Raw genomic sequence first — 21,664 nt, forward strand, 5'->3', positions numbered from 1 at the left:
GAGGGAGGTGATGGGCAAATGAGATGAGAAGGGAGCCAGAATGGAAAGAGAGAAAGATGGGCGGAAAAATTACCAGATTTTAGAGAAATCGATGTTCATACCATCAGGTTGGTGGCTACCAAGATAGAATATGAGATGTTGCTCCTGCAACCTCCTCATGGCTGTAGAGGAGACTGTGGACTGGCTTGTTGGAATGGGAAATGAAATTGAAATGGTTGGCTGCCAGGAGATCCTACCTTTTGCAGTGGACAGTGGAAATGTGTGACAAAACGGGTCCTGTATTTTGCTTCGGGTCTCTCTCGGTTGTTTTTTTTAAACTTGCATTTCTTGATGCACGTGCAGATGTGTCTTCGCATTGCAGAAGACTGGGCCATGGGCTGTTTTCTCAGATGCAGTCCCCACCCTGACATATTTTTTAAAACTTTTTTTATTGACTTTTCAAATGATTACAGAAAGAAAAAATATATACCCTTCCCCCCTCCCCCATAACATCCCTATAGAAAAAAAAGAAAAAGAAAGAAAGAAAGCGTGCCTGGATATCGGAAGATCCCCACATGCTCCACGGAGTTCGTAATAACTTTAGTATATAAATTTATTTCTTACCCCAAATAACCAATTATTTTATCTTTGGAGCACCTATACATTTAATCCTGTCTTTTGTAAATAAGGGCGCCAAATTTTCAAAAGTGTTTCATATTTATCTCAAATTATAAGTAATTTTTTCAAGTGGAATACAGCTGGAAATTTCATTCTTCCAACGATCTATACTTAAGTATGAATCCGATTTCCAAGTAACTGCAATAGCCTTCTTGGCTACTGCCAGTGCAATTTTTATGAATTCTTTCTGATATTTATTCAATTTGGGTTTTGATTTTATCCCTTCAATATCATCTAATAAAAATAATATTGGATTATGTGGAATTTGTGTTCCAATAATTTGTTCCAGTAAAACTCTTAAATTTGTCCAAAAAGGTTGAATTTTAGAACAAGACCAAGTAGAATGTAAAAAAAGTACCGATCTCTTGGTTACATCTGAAACACTGATCAGATAAATTTGGATTTAATTAATTTATTTTTTGTGGTGTAATATATAATTGATGTAAAAAAATTATAATGCACTAATCTTAACCGGACATTTGTTGTATTTGTCATGCTATCAAGACATAGTCTTGACCAATTTGTTTCTTCAATTTTAATATTCAAGTCACTTTCCCATTTTTGTCTTGACGTATGGATTCCTTGTTTAATTGCCTGTTTTTGAATCAAGCTATACATACAAGAAATAAATTTTTTAGTTTTTCTTTTTTGAATTAAAGTTTCTATTTCATTAGATTTTGGCAATAACATTGACTTAATTTTTCTCTTAAATAAGCCCTTAATTGGAAGTAACAAAAAAAGAGTGTTGTTTGATACTTTATATTTATTCTTTAATTGATCAAATGATATTAATATACCTCCTTCAAAACAATCTCCTATATATCTAATCCCTTTTTGAAACCAATTATATAAAAGTTGATTATCCATTGTAAAAGGAATAAGTCTATTTTGAATTAAAGATCTCTTTGCTAATAAAGATTTCTTTGTCTCATCATCGACGTTTATCTTATTCCATAAGTCAATCAAATGTTTTAATATAGGAGGTTCTTTCTTTTCCCGTATCCATTTAGATTCCCATTTATATATAAAATCTTCTGGTGTATTTTCTCCTATTTTATCTAGTTCTATTCTAATCCATGCCGGTTTATCTTTCTCAAAAAAGATGCAATAAATCTAAGTTGATTTGCTTTATAATAATTCTTAAAATTTGGAAGTTGTAACCCTCCTAGATCAAATTTCCATGTCAATTTTTCCAACGATATTCTTGACATCTTACCTTTCCAAAGAAACTTCCTCACATATTTATTTAACTCTTGAAAAAACTTCTGGGGTAGTTGTATTGGTAGTGATTGGAATAAGTATTGTAATGGTAAGTAATTTAATTTATAAAAGTTCTTTATATCATTATACCATTTGTCAGCCATCTAAATTGAGTTGTTAATCGACATTGACTATAATCTCCTTTAGTAAGAGGTAAAATTTCACTTTTATCCCAATTTATTTTGTAACCTTGTGGCGACCCATTTCCTGGCACATCTGAACCGCTCACAATTAGCCAGCGTTCCGGCTAAGGGAGATAGCCTACAGGGGTTTGCGAGCACAGAGCTTTGGAGCCTCCGCACCACGGGGGGCAGGTTGAGGGAGGCTTAAAAGTGAGGCTGAGGATTTCGAATAAAGTTTTTTCCTTCGACTGCAGTTACCGACTCCGTGTTGTAATTTTAGTGCTGCATGTAGCACACCGCTACAATTGGTGACCCCGACGGTCCAAATGATTTTTGGACCAGAAATGACCGACGCTGCCTCTGTTCATGCGGTTTCGTTGAAACTGCCGGGTTTCTGGACACAGCGACCGAACCTATGGTTCCAGCAAGCCGAAGCCCAATTCCACGTTCGCCAGATCACCTCAGAAGACACCCGCTACTACTACGTGGTGAGCTCCCTCGACCAGGACACAGCGGCCCAGGTCGCGGAGTTCGTACAGTCGCCCCCGGCAGACGGCAAGTACACGGAATTCAAAGCCCTGCTCCTCAGGACTTTCGGACTCTCACGGCACGAGCGGGCTGCCCGTTTACTGCACCTGGATGGCTTGGACGACAGTCCTCCTTCGGCTTTAATGAATGGGATGTTGTCTCTGGCCGACGGACACACACCCTGCCTCATGTTTGAGCAGGCATTCCTGGAGCAGCTGCCCGAGGACATACGCCTGCTGCTGTCCGACGCGGATTTCAGTGACCCCCGGAAGGTGGCAGCCCGGACGGACTTGCTGTGGAACGCCAAAAAGGTGAGTGGGGCGTCCATCGCACAGATCTCCCAGCCACGCTCCCAGCAGCAAACCAGTCCAGGCCTGGCCGCAGGGCCCGCCAACCCCCGGCCCAATGAACACTGGTGCTTCTACCACCAGCGGTGGGGCGCAGAAGCCCACCGTTGTCGCCCGCCCTGCCAGTTCCCGGGAAACGCCAGGGCCAGCCGCCACTGATGGCTACGGTGGCTGGCCATCGGGATAGCCTCCTGTATGTGTGGGACAGAAGGTCGGGACGCCGGTTTTTGGTCAACACTGGTGCCGAGATCAGCGTTTTACCTCCGATGAGTTACGACACCCGCAGCAGGGCACCAGGGCCCCCCCGAGGGCCGTGAATGGCAGCACAGTAAGGACCTATGGCACCCGTCAGGTGCAGCTACAGTTCGGCTTCAGCCAGTTCACGTGGGACTTTACACTGGCCGCCGTAGCCCAACCGCTTCTGGGTGCGGATTTTTTGCGGGCTCACAGCCTACTGGTCGACTTGCCCAGGAAGAGACTGGTACACGCCGAGACCTTTCAGACGTTCTCCCTGGGTGCAGCCCAGTTGCCAGCCCCTCACCTCGGCTCCATCACGCTGTCCGACAACGACTTCACCAGGGTCATGGCGGATTTCCCATCGGTTCTGGCACCGCAGTTCACAGCGGCCATGCCCAGGCACGGCGTACAGCACCACATCCCGACCCAGGGACCACCCCTCCATGCCCGCGCTCGGCGGCTTCCCCTGCACAAGCTCCGACTGGCGAAGGAGGAGTTCCAGAGGATGGAGGAATTGGGGATCATCCGGCGGTCCGACAGCCCATGGGCCTCCCCCCCTGCACATGGTGCCCAAAGCGACGGGAGGCTGGAGACCGTGCGGCGACTACCGCAGGCTGAACGAGGCTACCACACCAGACCGCTACCTTGTGCCGCATATTCAGGACTTTGCAGCAAACCTGCACGGTGCACGGATCTTCTCCAAGGTAGACCTCGTCCGAGGGTACCATCAAATCCCGATGCATCCTGACGACGTCCCCAAAACGGCTCTCATCACCCCGTTTGGCCTTTTCGAGTTCCTCCGCATGCTGTTCGGCCTGAAGAATGCCGCACAGACGTTCTAGCGGTTAATGGACGCGGTGGGATGGGACCTGGACTTCGCGTTCATCTATTTGGATGACATCCTCATAGCCAGCAGCAGTCGTCAGGAGCATCTGTCCCACCTCCGTCAACTCTGCGCCCGACTGAGTGAGTACGGTCTTACAATCAACCCCGCCAAATGCCAGTTCGGACTCAATACCATTGACTTCCTGGGCCACAGGATTACTAAAGACAGGGTAACCCCTCTGCCCGCTAAGGTAGATGCGGTCCGCCACTTGCCCCGACCCACCACGGTCAAAGGCCTTCAGGAATTCGTAGGTATGGTCAATTTCTACCACCACTTCTTCTCTTCAGCTGCCCGGATCATGCGCCCCCTGTTCGCCCTGATGTCGGGTCCGAGCAAGGACATTACCTGGGACGAGGAGTCCGCCGCCGCTTTCTTTCAAACGAAGGAAGCTTTGGCGAATGCCGCAATGCTAGTACATCCCAGAATGGACGCCCCTACCGCCCTCACAGTGGACGCATCTAACACGGCAGTCGGTGGGGTGCTGGAGCAGCTCATCGCAGGTTGCTGGCAACCCCTGGCGTTTTTCAGCAAACACCTGCGGCCACCCGAGCTCAAGTACAGTGCTTTCGACCGGGAACTGTTGGCGCTCTACCTGGCAATCCGGCATTTCAGGTACTTCCTAGAAGGTCGGGCCTTCACCGCGTTCATGGACCACAAACCGCTTACCTTTGTGTTTACGAAAGCGTCCGACCCCTGGTCGTCCCGCCAGCAACGCCACCTGTCCTACATCTCTGAATATACGACGGATGTCCGGCATGTCTCGGTAAGGACAATGTCATGGCGGATGTGCTCTCTCGCCCTACCATTCATGCCCTTTCCCAAGGGGTAGACTTTGAGGCACTGGCAGAGGCGCAGCAGGCGGATGAGGAGATTCCGAGTTACAGAACCGCAGTCTCCGGTTTGCAGCTCCAGGATCTCCCCGTAGGCCCGGGTGAGAGGACCCTACTCTGTGATGTCGCCACCGGCCAGCCCCATCCCGTCGTCCCGACGGCCTAGCGGCGCCGTGTTTTCGACTCCATTCATAACTTGGCGCATCCCTCCATCCAGACGACTGTCCGGATGGTTTCCAGCAGGTTCGTTTGGCACGGACTCCGCAAACAGGTCAGTGAATGGGCCAGAACGTGCATGCACTGCCAGACGGCCAAGGTGCAGCGGCACACCATCCCGCCCACCGGTGTTTCGACCACATTCATGTGGATATCGTGGGCCCCCTGCCAGTGTCGCGCGGAGCGCGGCACCTCCTGACTATCGTGGACCGGTTCACAAGATGGCCAGAGGCGGTCCCGCTCACCGACACCACCTCCGAATCTTGCGCCCGAGCCCTGATCACCACCTGGATATCTCGCTTTGGTGTACCGGCCCACATTACCTCCGACAGAGGTGCCCAGTTCACCTCCAGCCTGTGGTCGGCTATGGCCAGCCTTCTGGGGACTCAGCTGCACCACACAACTGCCTACCACCCACAGTCAAACGGGCTAGTGGAGCGTTTCCACCGTCATCTGAAGTCGGCCCTCATGGCCCGCCTGCGAGGAGCCAACTGGGCGGATGAGCTTCCCTGGGTCCTACTCTGCATCCGCACAGCACCCAAAGACGACCTGCACGCCTCGTCGGCCGAGTTGGTATACGGCGCGCCCCTGGTCGTCCCCGGGGAGTTTCTACCAGCCCCAAGGGGGCAAGAGGAAGATCCCGCAGCAGTCCTGGGCAGACTACATGAGAAGCTCGGTAACCTGGCCCCCATACCCACTTCACAGCACGGGCAGAACCTGACCTGTGTACCCAAAGACCTGCAGAACTGTAAGTTTGTGTTTGTACGAAGGGGCGGGCATCGGCCACCGCTGTAGCGGCCATACGAGGGGCCGTTTATGGTGCTCCGGAACAATGGGTCCACATTCGTGCTGGACGTTGGGGGGGAAAGAGGAGGTTTTCATGGTGGACCGACTCAAGCCGGCCCATGTGGACCTGGCGCAACCGGTCGAGTTTCCGGCACCTCGGCGCAGAGGCCAACCTCCCAAGCAGGTTCCGGCCCAGACTGTGGACATTGGGGGGTGTATCGCCGGTTCTGGGGGGGGGGGGGGTTATGTGGCGACCCATTTCCTGGCACATCCGAACCGGCTCACAATTAGCCAGCTTTCCGGCTAAGGGAGATAGCCTACGGGGGTTTGCGAGCACAGAGCTTTGGAGCCTCTGCGCCACGGGGGGCAGGTTGAGGGAGGCTTAAAAGTGAGGCTGAGGATTTCGAATAAAGTTTTTTCCTTCGACTGCAGTTACCGACTCCGTGTCGTAATTTTAGCGCTGCATGTAGCACACCGCTACAACCTGATATTTTCCCATATTCTTCTAATGGATAATTTCTTCTAGAGGATAATTTACGCAATGAGTGCAATGGGTTTGTTAAATAAAGCAGAACATCATCAGCAAATAAGTTAATCTTGTATTCCTCCTGGTTAACTCTGAAACCCTTAATATCTGGGTCCATTCTAACTAATTCAGCTAATGGTTCTATTGCCAACACAAATAAAGCAGGTGATAATGGACAACTTTGCCTAGTTGACCTTGTTAACTGAAATGGTGTTGAAATTTGACCATTTGTCACTACTTTAGCTTTGAGATTAGTATTTAAGGTTTTAATCCATTTTATAAAAGATACTCCTAATCCATATTTTTCCAATACCTTAAATAAGAAATCCCATTCCAATCTATCAAATGTTTTTTCTGCATCTAAAGCAACTGCCACACTCATTTCTTCCCTCTCTTGAGCCAAATGAATTATACTAAATAACCGAGTTACATTATCTGCCGATTGTCTATTTTTATTAAATCCTGTTTGATCCATATGTATTAATTTTGGTAAGTATTTAGATAATCTGTTAGATAAGTTTTTTGCTATTATTTTATAATCAGTGTTTAACAAAGAAATAGGTCTATATGATGTTGGCTTTAAAAGATCTCTATCTTTTTTTGGCAATACTATTAAAATAGCTGTCAAAAAAGATTCTGGAAGTTTATGAGTTCTTTCCGCTTGATGTATTAACTCCATAAAAGGAGGAATTAATAAATCTTTAAACTTTTTATAAAATTCAGGCGGAAAACCATCTTCTCCTGGAGATTTATTACTTTGAAATGATCCTAGAGCTTCTTTGACCTCTTTTAATGTAAAAGGCATATCTAATCCCTTCTGTACTTCTGTATTCAATTTTGGAAGAGTTATTTGTGATAAAAACCTTTCTACCTTGACATTATCATTTTGTGATTCTGATTTATACAATTCAGAATAAAAATTCTTGAAAGTTTCATTAATTTCTAAAGGTTTATAAGTAATCTTATTTACTCTTGTTCGAATTGCATTTATCGTTTTAGAAGTCTGGTCTGTTTTTAACTGCCATGCAAGGACCTTATGTGATCTTTCACCTAGTTCATAATATCTCTGTTTCGTTCTCATAATTGCTTTTTCTGTTCGATATGTCTGAAGTGTATTATATTGTAACTTCTTGTTAACAAGTTGTCTTCGTTTTTCTTCTGTCATATATCTTTGAGATTCTTTTTCTAATTTTGTAGTTTCTTTTTCCAATTGATCTATTTCTATCATATATTTCTTCTTAATTTTAGAAGTATAACTTATTATCTGACCTCTCAAATATGCCTTCATTGCTTCCCACAATATAAATTTATCATCAACTGAATGTGAATTTGTACCTAAAAAGAACTGAATCCGCTTTTTCATAAAATCACAAAAATCTTGATGTTTTAGTAATATTGAATTAAATCTCCATCTATAAATTGATTCTTCTTTATCTATCATTATCATTGTCATTATCAAAGGAGAATGATCTGACAATATTCTTGCTTTATATTCCATATTTTTCATTCTGTCTTGAATATTCGTTGCTAATAGGAAAAAATCTATCCTTGAGTATGTTTTATTTCTATTTGAATAAAATGAATAATCTCTTTCTTTCGGGTTAATTCTCCATATATCAATCAAATTTAAATCTTTCATCAATGATAAAGTTAACTTTGCTACTTTTGATTTTGTGACAACCTTTGTTGATCTATCTAAAACTGGATCTAGACAAAAGTTAAAATCTCCACCTATTAATATTTTGTCATGTGCGTTAGCCAAATTCAAAAAGACCTCTTGTATAAATTTTACATCATTTTCATTTGGTGCATAAATATTCATAAGAGTCCATAGTACTGAAAACATTTGACAATGTATAATTACATATCTCCCTGCCGAATCAATTAATACATTTTGTATTTTAATTGGTAAAGTTTTATTAACCAAAATTGCAACTCCTCTCGCCTTTGAATTAAATGAAGCTGCAATAACATTTCCAACCCAGTCTCTTTTTAATTTCTGATGTCCTATCTCTGTTAAGTGTGTTTCTTGTAAAAAAGCTGTATCTATTTTCATTTTTTTAATGTATGTTAAGATTCTTTTTCTTTTCACTGGTCCATTAAGCCAATTAACATTAGAACTTAAAAAATTCAGTAAATTAGTCATTATTTTTAATTGTGTTACTCCAATCTATAATAATACCTAATCTTTCAACTTTCGTGGTATCTTGGGGAATCTTTTTAAAATTCTCCATGTTGCTATGTGTGTCCCCACCGATCATCCAGGCAGAAAGATAAAAGAAAAATAGATTATAAAGAAAAAAACAAAATACCCCCCTACTAATGTTGTGAAAAAAAGAACACAACATTACCCCCCTCTCATTTGAAAATAAAAAAAGTTTAAAAAAAATTACCCCCCTCTGTTGTATGAGTCATGGCAATCGCCATGATTACACACGTGAGTCCTGCAGTAATCGATCCGAAGCTCCCCAGCCCTCCCGCAACATAAAAAAGTATATATGAGAAGGAAAAAAAAACTATTCTCAATTAGTATTTCTCAAATTTTGCCTTTCTCCCCTGTATCATCCTTAAATGTCCATCACTTCCATTCACTGTCTGTCTTCATCTTTAATCCATTACGCTTGGAAATCTCTATGTGTAGTTAGCGAATAATTGGGAGTTTTTGTGCGAACTCCTCTGCTTCTCGATAATCGGTAAAAAAATCTTCTTTTTCCATCCTTCAAAAAAATTATCAGTGTTGCTGGGTGAAGCATTATAAATTTATAACCCTTTTCCCATAAAGCTTTTTTCGCTGGGTTAAATTGCTTCTTTCTCTTCAAAAGGTTATAACTTATATTAGGATAGAAAAGAACTGCTTTCCCTTCTATCATCAATGGCCCGTTTCTCTTTTTGGCACATTGGGCAGCTGCCTTCAGGATCTTTTCTTTATCTTGGTATCTTAAGCATTTTATCAAAATTGATAGTGGATTTTGATCAGCTTGAGATCTTGACCTTAAGGCTCTATGAGCCCTTTCAATTTCAATTAGAGTTTCTCCTTCCATTTCCAAGTTTTCAGGGATCCATTTTTGAAAAAAAATTATTGGATCTTCTCCTTCTATATCTTCTTTAAGTCCAACAGTTTTAATATTGTTTCGTCTACTAAAATTTTCAAGCTTATCCATTTTTTCCAACAATTGTTTTCTTTCTGATGTCCAGGCAGTAGTATCATCTTCCATTTTATTCATTCTTTCAACTATGTCTTCTGTTGTAGTTTCCAAATCTAAAATTCTCTTTTCCATTTTTTCCTGTCTTTTTGTCATTTTATCAAACATAATCTCCATATTTATCATTTTTGATTACTTTTAATGCATTTAATTTTTCTAGTTTACGCATTATTTGCATCAAAGTCTTTTCTATATTTCCAGAAAAACTTTTACCTCTGTCTTGGTCTGATTTTTCCAGAGAATCTGAATCCACCTCAGATTCACTTTCACTTTCAATTGTAACTGGGATTTGTAGTTCAGGTTGCTCTCGTTTGCGCATGCTCCTTCCTTCATGTTTGCGCAGTTCTCGTTGGTCTTTTTCTTTAAAAATAGTCGATGTTGCCGCAGTTTCCTGTTCTGTATCGCCGGAGGTGAAGTGTACCTGAGCCCGCGGTTCTTTGGCAGAAGTGGGCCTTGATTCTGTTCCAACTTGTGTTGTCTTCACGGTAGTAGTTTTCTTCATCTTCTGTTTGTGAGGCATAACTTGAAACAGTCCGGAGTAGTTTATAAGTAACTTTTAGAAAGTATTGACTAACTTTTCTTCACTTAAACATTAATTTACTGATTTTTTTACAGGAGAGCTGGGTTCCCGTGTCTCGATCCTACGTCATCACGTGACGCCCCCCCCCCTCCCCACCCACCCTGACATTGATGTAATGTGGGCATCACCAGTGTGATCAATCAGGTGGAGTCCCAGCACTGGTCTGCAGAGATTGCTCCCTCTCTCCACGGCCACGCTGTAATCTGTCCTGTTCTCTGCCCACAACAGCTGCTCTCCAGTATCCATTCAGTCTCTGGATGACCACATGGAAAGCCTTCTCCATCAGCCAGGTGTATATGATATTGTCTTGTAGCAGCAATAAAGTCCAAAGATAAATTACTTACTATAATTTATAAGATTAATAAACAGAACAGTGAGGTAGTGTTCATGGACACTCAGAAATCTGATGGTGGAGAGGAAGGAAGGGGCTGTTCCTAGAATATTGTGTGTCTTCAGGTTCCTGTACCTCCTTCCTGATGGTAACAGTGAGAACAGGGTATATCCTGGGTGCTGGGAGTCCTTAGTAATGGATGTCATCTTTAGAAGTGTCAACAACAAGAAGTTGAATTTGAATAATATTTTGTTTCTTCAGAAGTTGCCCATTCATTGGTTAATGTCCGTCAGTCTTTGTGTAGCTTTTCATAAATTGCTATAATTTATTTCCCTGTAAATGCCTGTTTATGCTTACGCATGTACTTTGATAGGAAATTAACTTTGAATTTTTGCTAAGGACTGTGCTCATCGATGCTTGGTTTTCAGATTCCTCCTTCAGGCAATCAGTCCGACTACGAGGAGCTGAAAATCCCAGTGGCTTTAATCAGCTACGATGATGTACTGTCCATGAAAAAGGTATTTTGGTTGTTTTTTGCACAGAAACGTGCCCTCCCACCTATTCTCATCGTCAGCAGGCTGGGTGGGGTGCCTCGCCCTCTGTCCTCTGCAGCTCATTGATACTGATGAAGGGCTGATCCTGAGACCCCCTCTGAGTTACACCCTTCACCCCGATAACCTCTTCCCCCAGCACTAGTCTGTAATGTGCACCTAGACAAATAAACCTTTCCGATCGCTGGTTGCTCAGCATTGGACTCAGCGAGTTCAGGTTATTCAGAAAATGCTAAATCTGACAAAATTGAATAACAAATTTCTCGACATATGCCTGTGATATTGTATCTGACGGAGAGAAGGTGGGTGGATTTGATGCTTTGGGTCAGTAACATCAGAATTCATTGTCACAAGACACTGTGGAGGCCAAGTCATTGGGTATATTGAAAGCAGCAAACAATAGATTCTTGATTAGTCAGGGCGTTGGAAGGCCACTGGGAAAAGACAGAGTAAGGTTTAGGGGTAATAAATCAGTCAATGATGGCATAGTAGTCAGACTTACTGGGCTGAATGGCCTGACTACTTTTGTGCCTTGTGGTAACGTGTGGGGGATCGCACTGACTTGTGTGATGTTTGGTTCTAGGTGCTAGGGAATCAGATTTCAGCCACACTCTATTCCCCTCCCGTGCCTTCAGTGGACTACAGCATCCTGATCATCTTCACCATTGCTGTTGGAACAGTTGCACTTGGAGGTTACTGGAGTGGAAGAGAAGAGCATGAAAGGTAAAAGTCTGTTGGCTGGCATTAGTTTCCGAAGCTCGGCCCTTGTTTTGTTCATTTACACTCACTGGCCACTTTATTAGATACACCTGTTCACCTCGTATCTCATCAGCCAATCACGTGGCAGCAACTCGATGCATAAAAGCATGCAGACATGGTCAGGAGGTTCAGCTACTGTTCAGACCAAACATCAGAATGGGGAAGGAATGTGATCTAAGTGATTTTGACCATGGAATGATCGTTGGTGCTAGACGGGGTGGTTTGAGTATCTCAGAAACTGCTGATTCCTGGATTTTCACGCACTACAATCTCTAGAGTTTACAGAGAATGGTGTGAAAAACAAAACATCCAGTGAGCGACAGTTCTGTGGGTAAAAATGCCTTGTTAATGAAAGCGGTCAGAGGAGAACGGCCAGACTGGTTCTGTGGGTGAAAATGCCTCGTTAATGAGAGATCAGAAGAGAATGGCCAGACTGGTTCTGTGGGTTAAAATGCCTTGTTAATGAGAGAGGTCAGAGGAGATCGGCCAGACTGGTTCAAGCTGATAGGAAGGCAACAGTAACTCAAATAATCACACATTATAACAGTGGTGTGCAGAAAAGCATCTCTGAATTGAAGCTTGAAGTGGCTGGGCTACAGCAGCAGAAGATCATGAATATACGCTCAGTGGCCATTTCTTTAGGCCTCCTGTACCTAATAAAGTGGCCACCGTGTGTATATTCAGACTGTTCTGAGAGTCTGACTAAGGAGCTGTTGGGTTCTTTACGAGTGCGGTGAGGTACAGGAGCAGTGCGAAACCTGCAGCCACGGCGCTGCAGCGAGCAGAAACTGAAGCAAGAGATAATAGAACTAGAGTTTAGTGCAAAAAGGGTTTGCTATTGAACTGTGCTAACTCTTCACTTCTGCCTTTTGGTCACTAGAACAATTTACAGATTAGCGAGATTTAAAAATTTGCTTTATTTGCTACATGTATATCAAAACATGCTGTGGAATTGTCATTTACATCAAATCAAATCAGCAAGGGCAGCCTGCAAGTATCACCGTGTTTCCAAGACCAATGAGGCATGCTCACAACTCACTGACCCGGACCTGTACATCTCTGGACTGTGGGAGGAAACCCATGTGTCACAGGCGAGCATATGGACTCCTTAGAGTCAGTGGTGGGAATTAAACCTTGATCTTGTAGTTGCTGTTGTAAAATCAAATTGCTGAGCTGGACAGTGAAGTCTCTTATCCCCACTGTGCAGGCTCCTCTGGTCTGTTGTAGATTCCTTACCCACAACTTCATTTGAACTTTGTGATGGGCTTGCCAGCCTGTGGCCTGAATTCCTTCAGCAGTTTATACACACACAGGTTTGTGTGTGTGCGTGCGCGAGTTAGCAGAAGTTGTTGTCCATGTTATTTAGATGATATTAGCTTTACTAAATAATGAGAGGGGAAACTGCAGATTTTAAAGTGATCTCCTAAGTACCATTTTATTTCTTTTGGGGAAAAGTGAAAGTTCATCACTGTCGGCGTCCGGAGCAAAGCCTCAGGGGAGGAGCAAGAGTGACGAGTCATCCGCCATCTTAACTCCCGTTACAGTACTGTTTTTCGTTGCCGTCTGTTTCGTGATGATTGTCCTTTTGTACTTCTTCTACAGGTGGCTAGGTGAGAACATTGCATTTTTAACTTTCCCCTTGTCAGATGAAAGCCGGCATAGGGTTGAATGGCTCTTGTCAGGGCCAAGAGGCAGTCCGGCAGAGTTCAGAGTGACTAACTCCAGTGTCACAGCACGTTCAGTTCACCTGCAACTTCTTGAGCTTCCACCTCAGATTGCAAGTTGCACGAAGCCTGTCATTTACAGGGATGTTGTACTTTAGGGAGGGGACTAATTCACTGTTGGATAGGGTGCAGATACAGTGTGGAACAGGCTCTTGCACCTCACAGCAACCTTTGATTTAGCCCTAGCCTAATCACAGGACAAATCACAACGACCAATTCACCTCCCAACTTCTGGGGCTTTGGGCTGGGGGAGGAACCCGGAAAACCCGCGTGTTCACGGGGTGGGTGTACAAAAGATGCTGGGATTGAACTCTGTAACAGCGTCACGCTGGTCACCATGCTACTGTGGTGCCCTCACGACCAGTGAGTGCAGATTTGAGCAGATGAGCCTGCAGAAACTGCCTTAAATGCGCACGTCACCAGCAGCTTCCAGGGTGGGGTACTAACTTCACCTTCTTCCTCTGCAGTGTACGTGGTTATTGCAATCTTCAGTGTGGCTGCAGCTGTCAGTCTGTATAACTGCCTGGCCGAACTCCTGCGGAGGGTCCCATGCTGCAAATGCAAGTAAGTGTTTGTTGTCACAGTAATACAGCACAGAAGCAAGCCATTCGGCCCACCATGGCCCCCTCCCTCCCATGTACCTATTCAAATGCCTCTTCAACAATGCAGTTGTACCCACCTCAAACACACAATAGCCTCTAAGGAAGTTGTCCTTCTGGTCTCTTTTCAGTCTTTCCTTTGTAGCGGTACCCTTTAGCTTTGGATTCTGTAGCCATTGGGAAAAGACTGACTGTCCACCCTCATGATGAAATTCCCCTCATTCTCCTACGCTCCGAGGAATAAGGATCCTGTGTGGCCGATCTCTCCCTGTAGCTCAGGCTCTTTAGTCCAGCCAGTCCATAAATCCCTTCCTCCCCCTCCCCAGCTCGACCGAAACCACACAACACTGCTGAGTGCGGCCTGTATAGAGCAACGTAATGTCCCAACTCCTAAAATCAATGCCCTGAGAGCACAGTAAGCACCTTCTTCACCACCGTCTACCTGCACGGTCGCTTCCAGTGAACAGTATTCCAGGTTTCTCTCTTCCACAACACTCATTGCACCCTGCCACTCTCTCTATACATCCTACCCTGGTTTGACTGTCCTCACACTTCTCCATTTGCCTTTCCTCTGCCCATCTCTCCAAATGCCTTTGTAGTTCACTGTAGTATCATCGCAAACTCACTAGTTGTGCCCTGTACCTTCACAAACTAATTATTTACAGAGGTCCCAATGCTGAGCTGTGGGTCACTCCACCTTGTCAGAGGTCTTGCTAAAATCTGAATAGACGATATCCACTTTCATTTATCTTCTTAGTAACCTCTTAAAATCTCCAAAAGATTGATCATACACACAGGATCAGAAACAAATAGTTAGACTTTTTTTAAAATGATGAATGTTAGCTTTGAGCTGGTGTAGCTAGGACTTGCGTACACGTTCTGGGATGATCGACTCTTCCTCACTGTCTATGGACGTGATGATTTCCACTTTGTTTCAGCTTCTCCTGCATTAACAGAAGAATCGAAGTACGCTTGCTGTTGCTCGGGATGTTATGTCTGGCGGTTTCTGCAGTGTGGGTTGTGTTTCGGAACAAGGACAGGTGAGCCTCGAGACTGCAGGCTGTCATTAGCTGGTGTGCTTATGGCGAACACTGTGTTGTCTGGGATGTGGGGTGGTTGCCTTGTAGGAGGAAGGCAAATGGTCCCAGGAGATCTTGCAGGCATAAAACCGCTGTCGGTCACAGCACTCTTGGAAGGTAAATCTGACCGACGCTTCTCTCCTCACGATCGGGTTTATTATTGCTGACATACAGAATGTCGTGAAGTTTGTTTTGCAGCCAGCAGTACAACCTAATATGTAAAATTACTAAGTTACAACAGAAATCTATAAAAAAAATAGTTAAAAAAAAGTGTTTATGGACTCTTCAGAAATTTGATGGTGGAGAGGAAGAAGCTATTCCTAAAACAGCTTTAACTATCTTAAGTGTGTGTCTTTGGCTCCTGTACCTCCTCCCTGACGGTTGCAATGTCCTGGATGGTGAGAGTCCTTAATGCCTGCTTACATTTGCAAGGGATGGAAAAGCTTTGTGTTTGCCAAAGCTCTCAAATTTAATCCTGTGGTGTGTGTAAATGAGACTCTGGCAGACTAGGAGAGTTGTCTGTGAGAATGACATCCTTAATTGTTTTAATTGTGCTGTTTAACTGCTGGCACTAAGTTCCCAACTTGTATTTCAGATGGGTATGGGCTCTGCATGACTGTCTAGGAGTTGCTTTTTGCCTTAACTTCATGAAGACCCTGAAGATGCCTCACTTTAAGGTAACTGCGTGCCTGTCTGTCTCAGGAGCATCTAGTGTGTACTGAAACAATCGAATAACTTTCTGCTCTAGACCAGTGTTCGTATAACTGACCTGTTCATCATGTGAAAATTAAAGTAGGTTTTAATTTGTTTTGGAAGTTCTGAAAACTAAGAAGGATTACAGGAAGTCACTACCTGTACTGAACACTAGAAATACAGGTTGAATACCCCTTGTCTGAAATTCCAAAATCCTAAAACCACCGAAGTCCAAGCACTGATGTGAAGTCACAAATGGGAAATTGCACAAGGTGCTGGGAAAATTCCCTGGCAACGCACAGGTCTTCGTACTACACACCGTTCTGAGAAGTGACCTCACACACCCTGAGTGTGGCCCTGTTACACAAATCTCTGTGCACCATAGACCGTACTGAGAAGTGACAGTTTGTTTTCAGCTGTTGTCATAACCAGACCCTTGTGGGTTACTCACAGTGATTACCATGTGTTTTGTGCTTATACTCCACTCTGTGTTGTGAAGGTATTGTTGAAAGTGTCAAAAAGCCTGCAGTCACCCCTATGGGTAATAGTGAAAGGAAAGAGGAAGCATTTACATTTATTTAATTATTGTCAATCTGTTGGAAAAACTTGACGGTGGTGTGAGTGCAAGGCATCTGACAAAGGAGCATGGAGTTGGAGTGAACATCATCTCTGACCTGAAGAAACAGAAGGACAGACTGTTGAAGTTCTCTGCTGAAAGTAATAAACAGAATTTAGTGTAAAATAGAAAAACACCGTTGTCAGCGTCTGCATGAACACATGGTATACTGATCATGAAGCAAGCAAAGGTCTATCACATTAAATTGAAAATTAAAGATAATTGTGAACATTCAACAGGCTGGTTGCAGCAATTAAAGAAAAGGCACATTAATTTTTTAAAAACTTGTGATGAAGCATCTGCTGATCATGCAGAGAAATTCATTGAGTTTGCCAACATTGTCACTGATGAAAATCTAACAGCAAAGCAAGTCTACAATGCCGATGAGATGTCGTTCAAGCATTATTGCCCCAGAAAGACACTGGCTACAGCTGATGAGGAAGTCCTCCAGGAATTAAAGATGCCAAGGACAGAGTAATTGTGCTGGGATGTTCTAACTCAGCAGGCACTCGTAAGTATGAATTTGCTGTGGTAGGCGAAAGCATGTGATCTCACTGTTTTTAAAGGAGTGGGTACTTTACCAGTTCATTATTAAGCTAACTAAATAAACACGGACAGCTTTTCTGATTGAATTCACAAACATTTTGTAGCAGTGGCTTGTAGACATTGTAGGGAAGCTGGGCTTTCAGCTCATCAAAAATGACGTTTGTCATGTCCTTTCCCCAAAACGTGACTTCATTTATTCAGCCATGTGACCAAGTATCCTTGGATCAATGAAGATGAAATATCAGGGCAGTTTCTTGAATAGCATGCTTACAGCAATGAACAGAAGTGTGGGTGTGGAATGGTTTCAAAAGGAGTTTTGGCTGAAGGATGCTGCGAACACTGGAATTGAAGACACACTTGCCTGACATGCCCTCTGCACTATGACTACGTTCAGTGACGATGATGAGCAAGATGATGAGTTTGAAGGATTATGTATGTCAAGTGAGAAGAAATGGGAATTCCTTATATATGAAAAAGGGATAAATTCGGAGTTCACCAATAACCTGGAGGAAGTGAATGTCAGAGAAGTTCTGGACATCAATAATGAGGCTCCCGTTGTTCATTTGATGACTAATGGTGAAGTAGCTGAAATGGTTCTGAATCGAGGTGATTGTGATGATAACAGTGAAGATGATATTGTTAACACAGTAGAAAAGGTGCCCATGGATGACATGGTGAAGATGTGTGATGGACTTGCTGAAGGATGAGAGCAGTGTGCATTCATAATGACAAGAAATCAAGTCAGTTTATAAAATCAGAGATTGCTGTGACAAAAACCTTTGTTAATGAGGCAGATGCACTGAAAAAAACGTTTTAAGCAGTCATCCAGCACAGTGCCTCCTCTTCCCGAAGGCATTCTATGGCCCCTCAACCACAGGGATGACGACGCTGTCCTTCAGTTTTCTCACGTGATGTAATTGTGTTTAGTGCTGCATTTATCTTTGAGTGAAGATCATCATGCTTTTTTTGTCATGGTAAAACATGTTTTTGACTTTTATCTGAATTTCATTTCCACCTAAAATCCCATGATTGAGTGTATTGTGACCTATGTCATTTTTCTTTTTTAAAAAAATTGACTTTTTAGCTACAAAAGCCTTTTTTTTAAAAAAAAAGTAAAATGCAAATACAGTGTGCTGTAACCTTTTATTCAAACCACTGCTTTGTAGGTGGAAACAGAAAGCCTGTTGTTTGAAGGGGAAGAGGGGACCATTAGCCCAATAAGCATTTGAAACAAGCAGTGTAGACTCTGGTAAAGCCCTGAGTGAGGGGTGTCCCAGCAGTTGGGTGAATGGGGAAGGGGTTTGTAGTTGGGGGAGAAAGGGTCTGTCAGTTATTCTCCTGGAACTTTGCACATAGCCCATCGAGCTGTAGGCTAGAGGAGATGGGGAAGACAGTGGACTCTCTCCCAGCAGCTTACCCCAACTGAGGGGATAACAAAAGGTTTCTAGTGGGGATGTTTAATAACACCTTTTTTGGCGTGTACCTACTAATCTGGGACACATCTTTTGCTGCTTACTGACCCAGCTCCCCCCAGCCTTGTCTGTGTGGAGTTTGTACATTCTCCCATGACTGTGTGATTCCCTGGGTACTCTGTTTTCCTCATTCATTCCGACCCAGGGTTGTGTACTTCGGTGAGGGGCAGAGTCTGTGCTGCATGGGTGTGATAGATAGAAACTTTATTGATCCCAAAGGAACTTAGCCACTAAAGCAATACAAATGCACAGATATATAAATATTAGAAAAGAAGAAAGGAAGAATTTTTTTTTTTGAAAGTTACCTCAATCAGTCTAGGGGAGGGAAGTCATCACTTCCCTGGCTATCGGTTAGCTCATTGTGGCCGAGGGTAAGGGTGACCTCGTATTGCTCTCTGGAGCAGTGAAGCTGTGTTGTTGATGGGAACATGGGGAGAAATTACTGGGGTGGGATTAGTCTGTGTGAGAGGGGAATCAATGCCAACCCTTCTCCTCCTTGTTTTGCAGTCCTGCGTCATTCTGCTGGTCCTCCTCCTCATCTATGATGTCTTCTTCGTCTTCATAACTCCATACTTCACACCGGTGAGTTCACTCAGATCCAAGCCTGTCTCTCTTGGTTCAGTCACTGTTTGCTGTTTACACTGGTGTCAAGGGTCTGATTTTAATAATCGTCTCAGTCAGTGCACATCACTAACTCCATTGACTCTGTGTTCTGTATGTGTATCATACTTTAAATGGTTTTCGAGACATGTTGGTGTTTTAGTGTGTTTCACAGATTTGGAAGTTTTACCAAGATCTTGACAACTTGGTGTTGAAAGTCCCACCATTTCAAAGAAATGTGGACTTGTTCCATTGAATTCTGTGATCTCCCACTCGTTCCTGTACAGTGATATTCAATTGACTGCAAAGTTCCTTCAGTGAGGGACCAGTCTTAAATTGGAGATGATTGTTGATGTGAGGGAGCATGGCAAATTGATCAGGCATTATGCATTCTGGTTTTATCGGTAGCTCATTTTTCTCTGGTACGCAGCTGCCTACAGCCCTGTGGAGGCAGAGTTACCGTGGGCAGATGGATCAGCACCAAGCAGGTACCTGTTAAACATAGAACATTACAGCACAGTCCACGATCTACACCTTCCACACAGTCCTCCATTTCTCTATCATCCATATGCCCATCTGAGTCTCTTAAATGTCCCTAATGTATCTGCCTCTACCACTACCCCTGGCAGGGCATTCCACACACCCACCACTCTCTGTAAAAGAAAAATCTCCCCTCACAATCCCCTGTACTTTCTTCCAATCATGTTAAAATAATGTCCCCGTGTAGTCGCCACTTTCTTCAAATAAGAGCATAAGAAATAGGAATGGGAGTGGACCATCTGGTCCGTTAAGCCTGCTCTGCCATTCAATAAGATCGTGGATGATCTGGCCGTGGACTCATCTCCATCTACCTGCCTTTTCCCCATAATGCTTAATTCCCTTACTACGCAAAAATCTATCCAACCTTTGTCTTAAGTACATTTACTGAGGTAGCCTCCAATGCTTCATTGGGCTGAGAATTCCACAGATTCATCACTCTTTGGGAAAAGCAATTCCTCCTCATCTCTGTCCTAAATCTGCTCCCCTGAATCTTGAGGCTATGTCCCCTCGTTCTAGTAAATGGGTGATAGACTTGAGGATTGAAGATTGGTGAGTGATGGGATGTTTCCTTTAATGGGGAAGTCTCGGACCAGAGAGCACAGTCTCAAAAAAGAAGGGTGTCTGTTTAGAACGGCGAAGAGGAATTTCTTCTCCCAGAGAGTGGTGAATCTAGAATTCATTCCCATGGATGGCTGTAGAGGCCAAATCATTGGGAATATTTAAAGCTGAGGTTGTCTTATGGCCTTATGGCAGGTTCTTGATTAGTAAAGGTGTCAAAAGTTGCAGCAAAAAGACAGGAGAATGGGGTTGAGTGGGTTAATAAATCAGCCATGATGGAATGAATGGCAGAGCAGACTCAGTGAGCCAAATGGCCTCATTCTGCTCCTGTGTCGTACGGTCTTCTGTTACCTGGTGATGGTGAGGAGGTGTGAGCCTTGGTTTCCATCTCTGGAAAACCTCCCTCTTTATTTCAGAATCACGAGAGCATCATGGTGGAGGTGGCTACGGGATCTGGAGCAAGTTCCAGTGAAAAGGTAAGGTAAAAACTAGCATTTTGCTGATGGACTAAAGCTGTTTTACTCACAAACAGACAAGATGCTGGGCTGTTGGATCTCCTCAAGCACTAAATATTGGGTTTGATTCTAGACCACGGAAAGCAACTTAATGGAACTTGCTGTTGCACGAGTGACCCACAATGAAAACGTAAGAAGCTATTTATCTGTTCAACTCTGAACGTTACATTTAGGGTCACTAATGACTAAACTACCGTTAGTTGTTCTTGGGTTAAACCAGTAACTGGTTGAAGTTTGACATTATTGGATTTTGACTTTGGAGGGTGGGAAGTGAGGAAGATGGATTGGAGAACTTGCATCAGTCAATGGCTGGTTCCTAGTGAAGCTTCAGTTCCAGAACATCAAAACTGAATTGATGGTAAACACAGATGCTGGAAATCTTCAGCAACACAGAGTGCTGGATGAACTCAGCAGGTCAGGCTGCATTTCTGGAGGGGAATAAAATAATTGATGTTTCAGGCTGAGACCCTTCTTCAGTACTGGAAAGGAAGGGGGCAGAAGCCAGAATAAGAGGGTGGGTTGGGGGGAGTGTCTGGGCTGGTAGGTGATGGGTGAAGCCAGATGAGGGGGATGGTGGTTGGGAGAGGGGGAATGAAGCAAGAAGCTGGGAGGTGATAGGTGGAAAGAGTAAAGTCCTGAAGAAGAAGGAATTTGATAGGAGAGGAGAGTGAGCCATGGGAGGGGATCCAGAGGAAGGTGAGGAGAAGGGATGGGGTGAGGGGGAACCAGAATGGGGAATGGAAAGGGAGGTGGGAGTGATATTACCATGTTAAAGAAATGGGTGTTCATCAGTGGTTGTTTATGTAAGTGGAGAGCAGCTCTGTTTGAGGATGTGGCTCTGTGTGTTATGTTGGGAGGGGCGGCCTGGCGACTGGTAGGTTGGGTTGGTGAAACACTCAGCTG

General features: G+C 44.0%; 1 protein-coding gene across 3 annotated transcripts in view; it reads left to right on the top strand.

The window, feature by feature from the left end:
- The window catches only part of LOC132382671 (signal peptide peptidase-like 2A), a 38,687-nt gene that overhangs the window by 6,459 nt on the left and 10,564 nt on the right, over positions 1-21,664 (top strand). For 2 of the 3 annotated variants that reach the window (XM_059953113.1, XM_059953112.1), the window contains exons 4-12: positions 10,938-11,027; positions 11,644-11,783; positions 13,275-13,429; positions 14,011-14,107; positions 15,081-15,182; positions 15,817-15,898; positions 19,056-19,130; positions 20,663-20,722; positions 20,835-20,891. In XM_059953113.1, the coding sequence (XP_059809096.1) occupies positions 10,938-11,027; positions 11,644-11,783; positions 13,275-13,429; positions 14,011-14,107; positions 15,081-15,182; positions 15,817-15,898; positions 19,056-19,130; positions 20,663-20,722; positions 20,835-20,891 (858 nt within the window). The remainder of the gene's footprint in view (positions 1-10,937; positions 11,028-11,643; positions 11,784-13,274; positions 13,430-14,010; positions 14,108-15,080; positions 15,183-15,816; positions 15,899-19,055; positions 19,131-20,662; positions 20,723-20,834; positions 20,892-21,664) is intronic. The other variant, XM_059953114.1, reaches the window with a different exon arrangement.

Source organism: Hypanus sabinus, chromosome 28 (genome assembly GCF_030144855.1).
Source record: "Hypanus sabinus isolate sHypSab1 chromosome 28, sHypSab1.hap1, whole genome shotgun sequence".
Taxonomy (NCBI): Eukaryota; Metazoa; Chordata; class Chondrichthyes; order Myliobatiformes; family Dasyatidae; genus Hypanus; species Hypanus sabinus.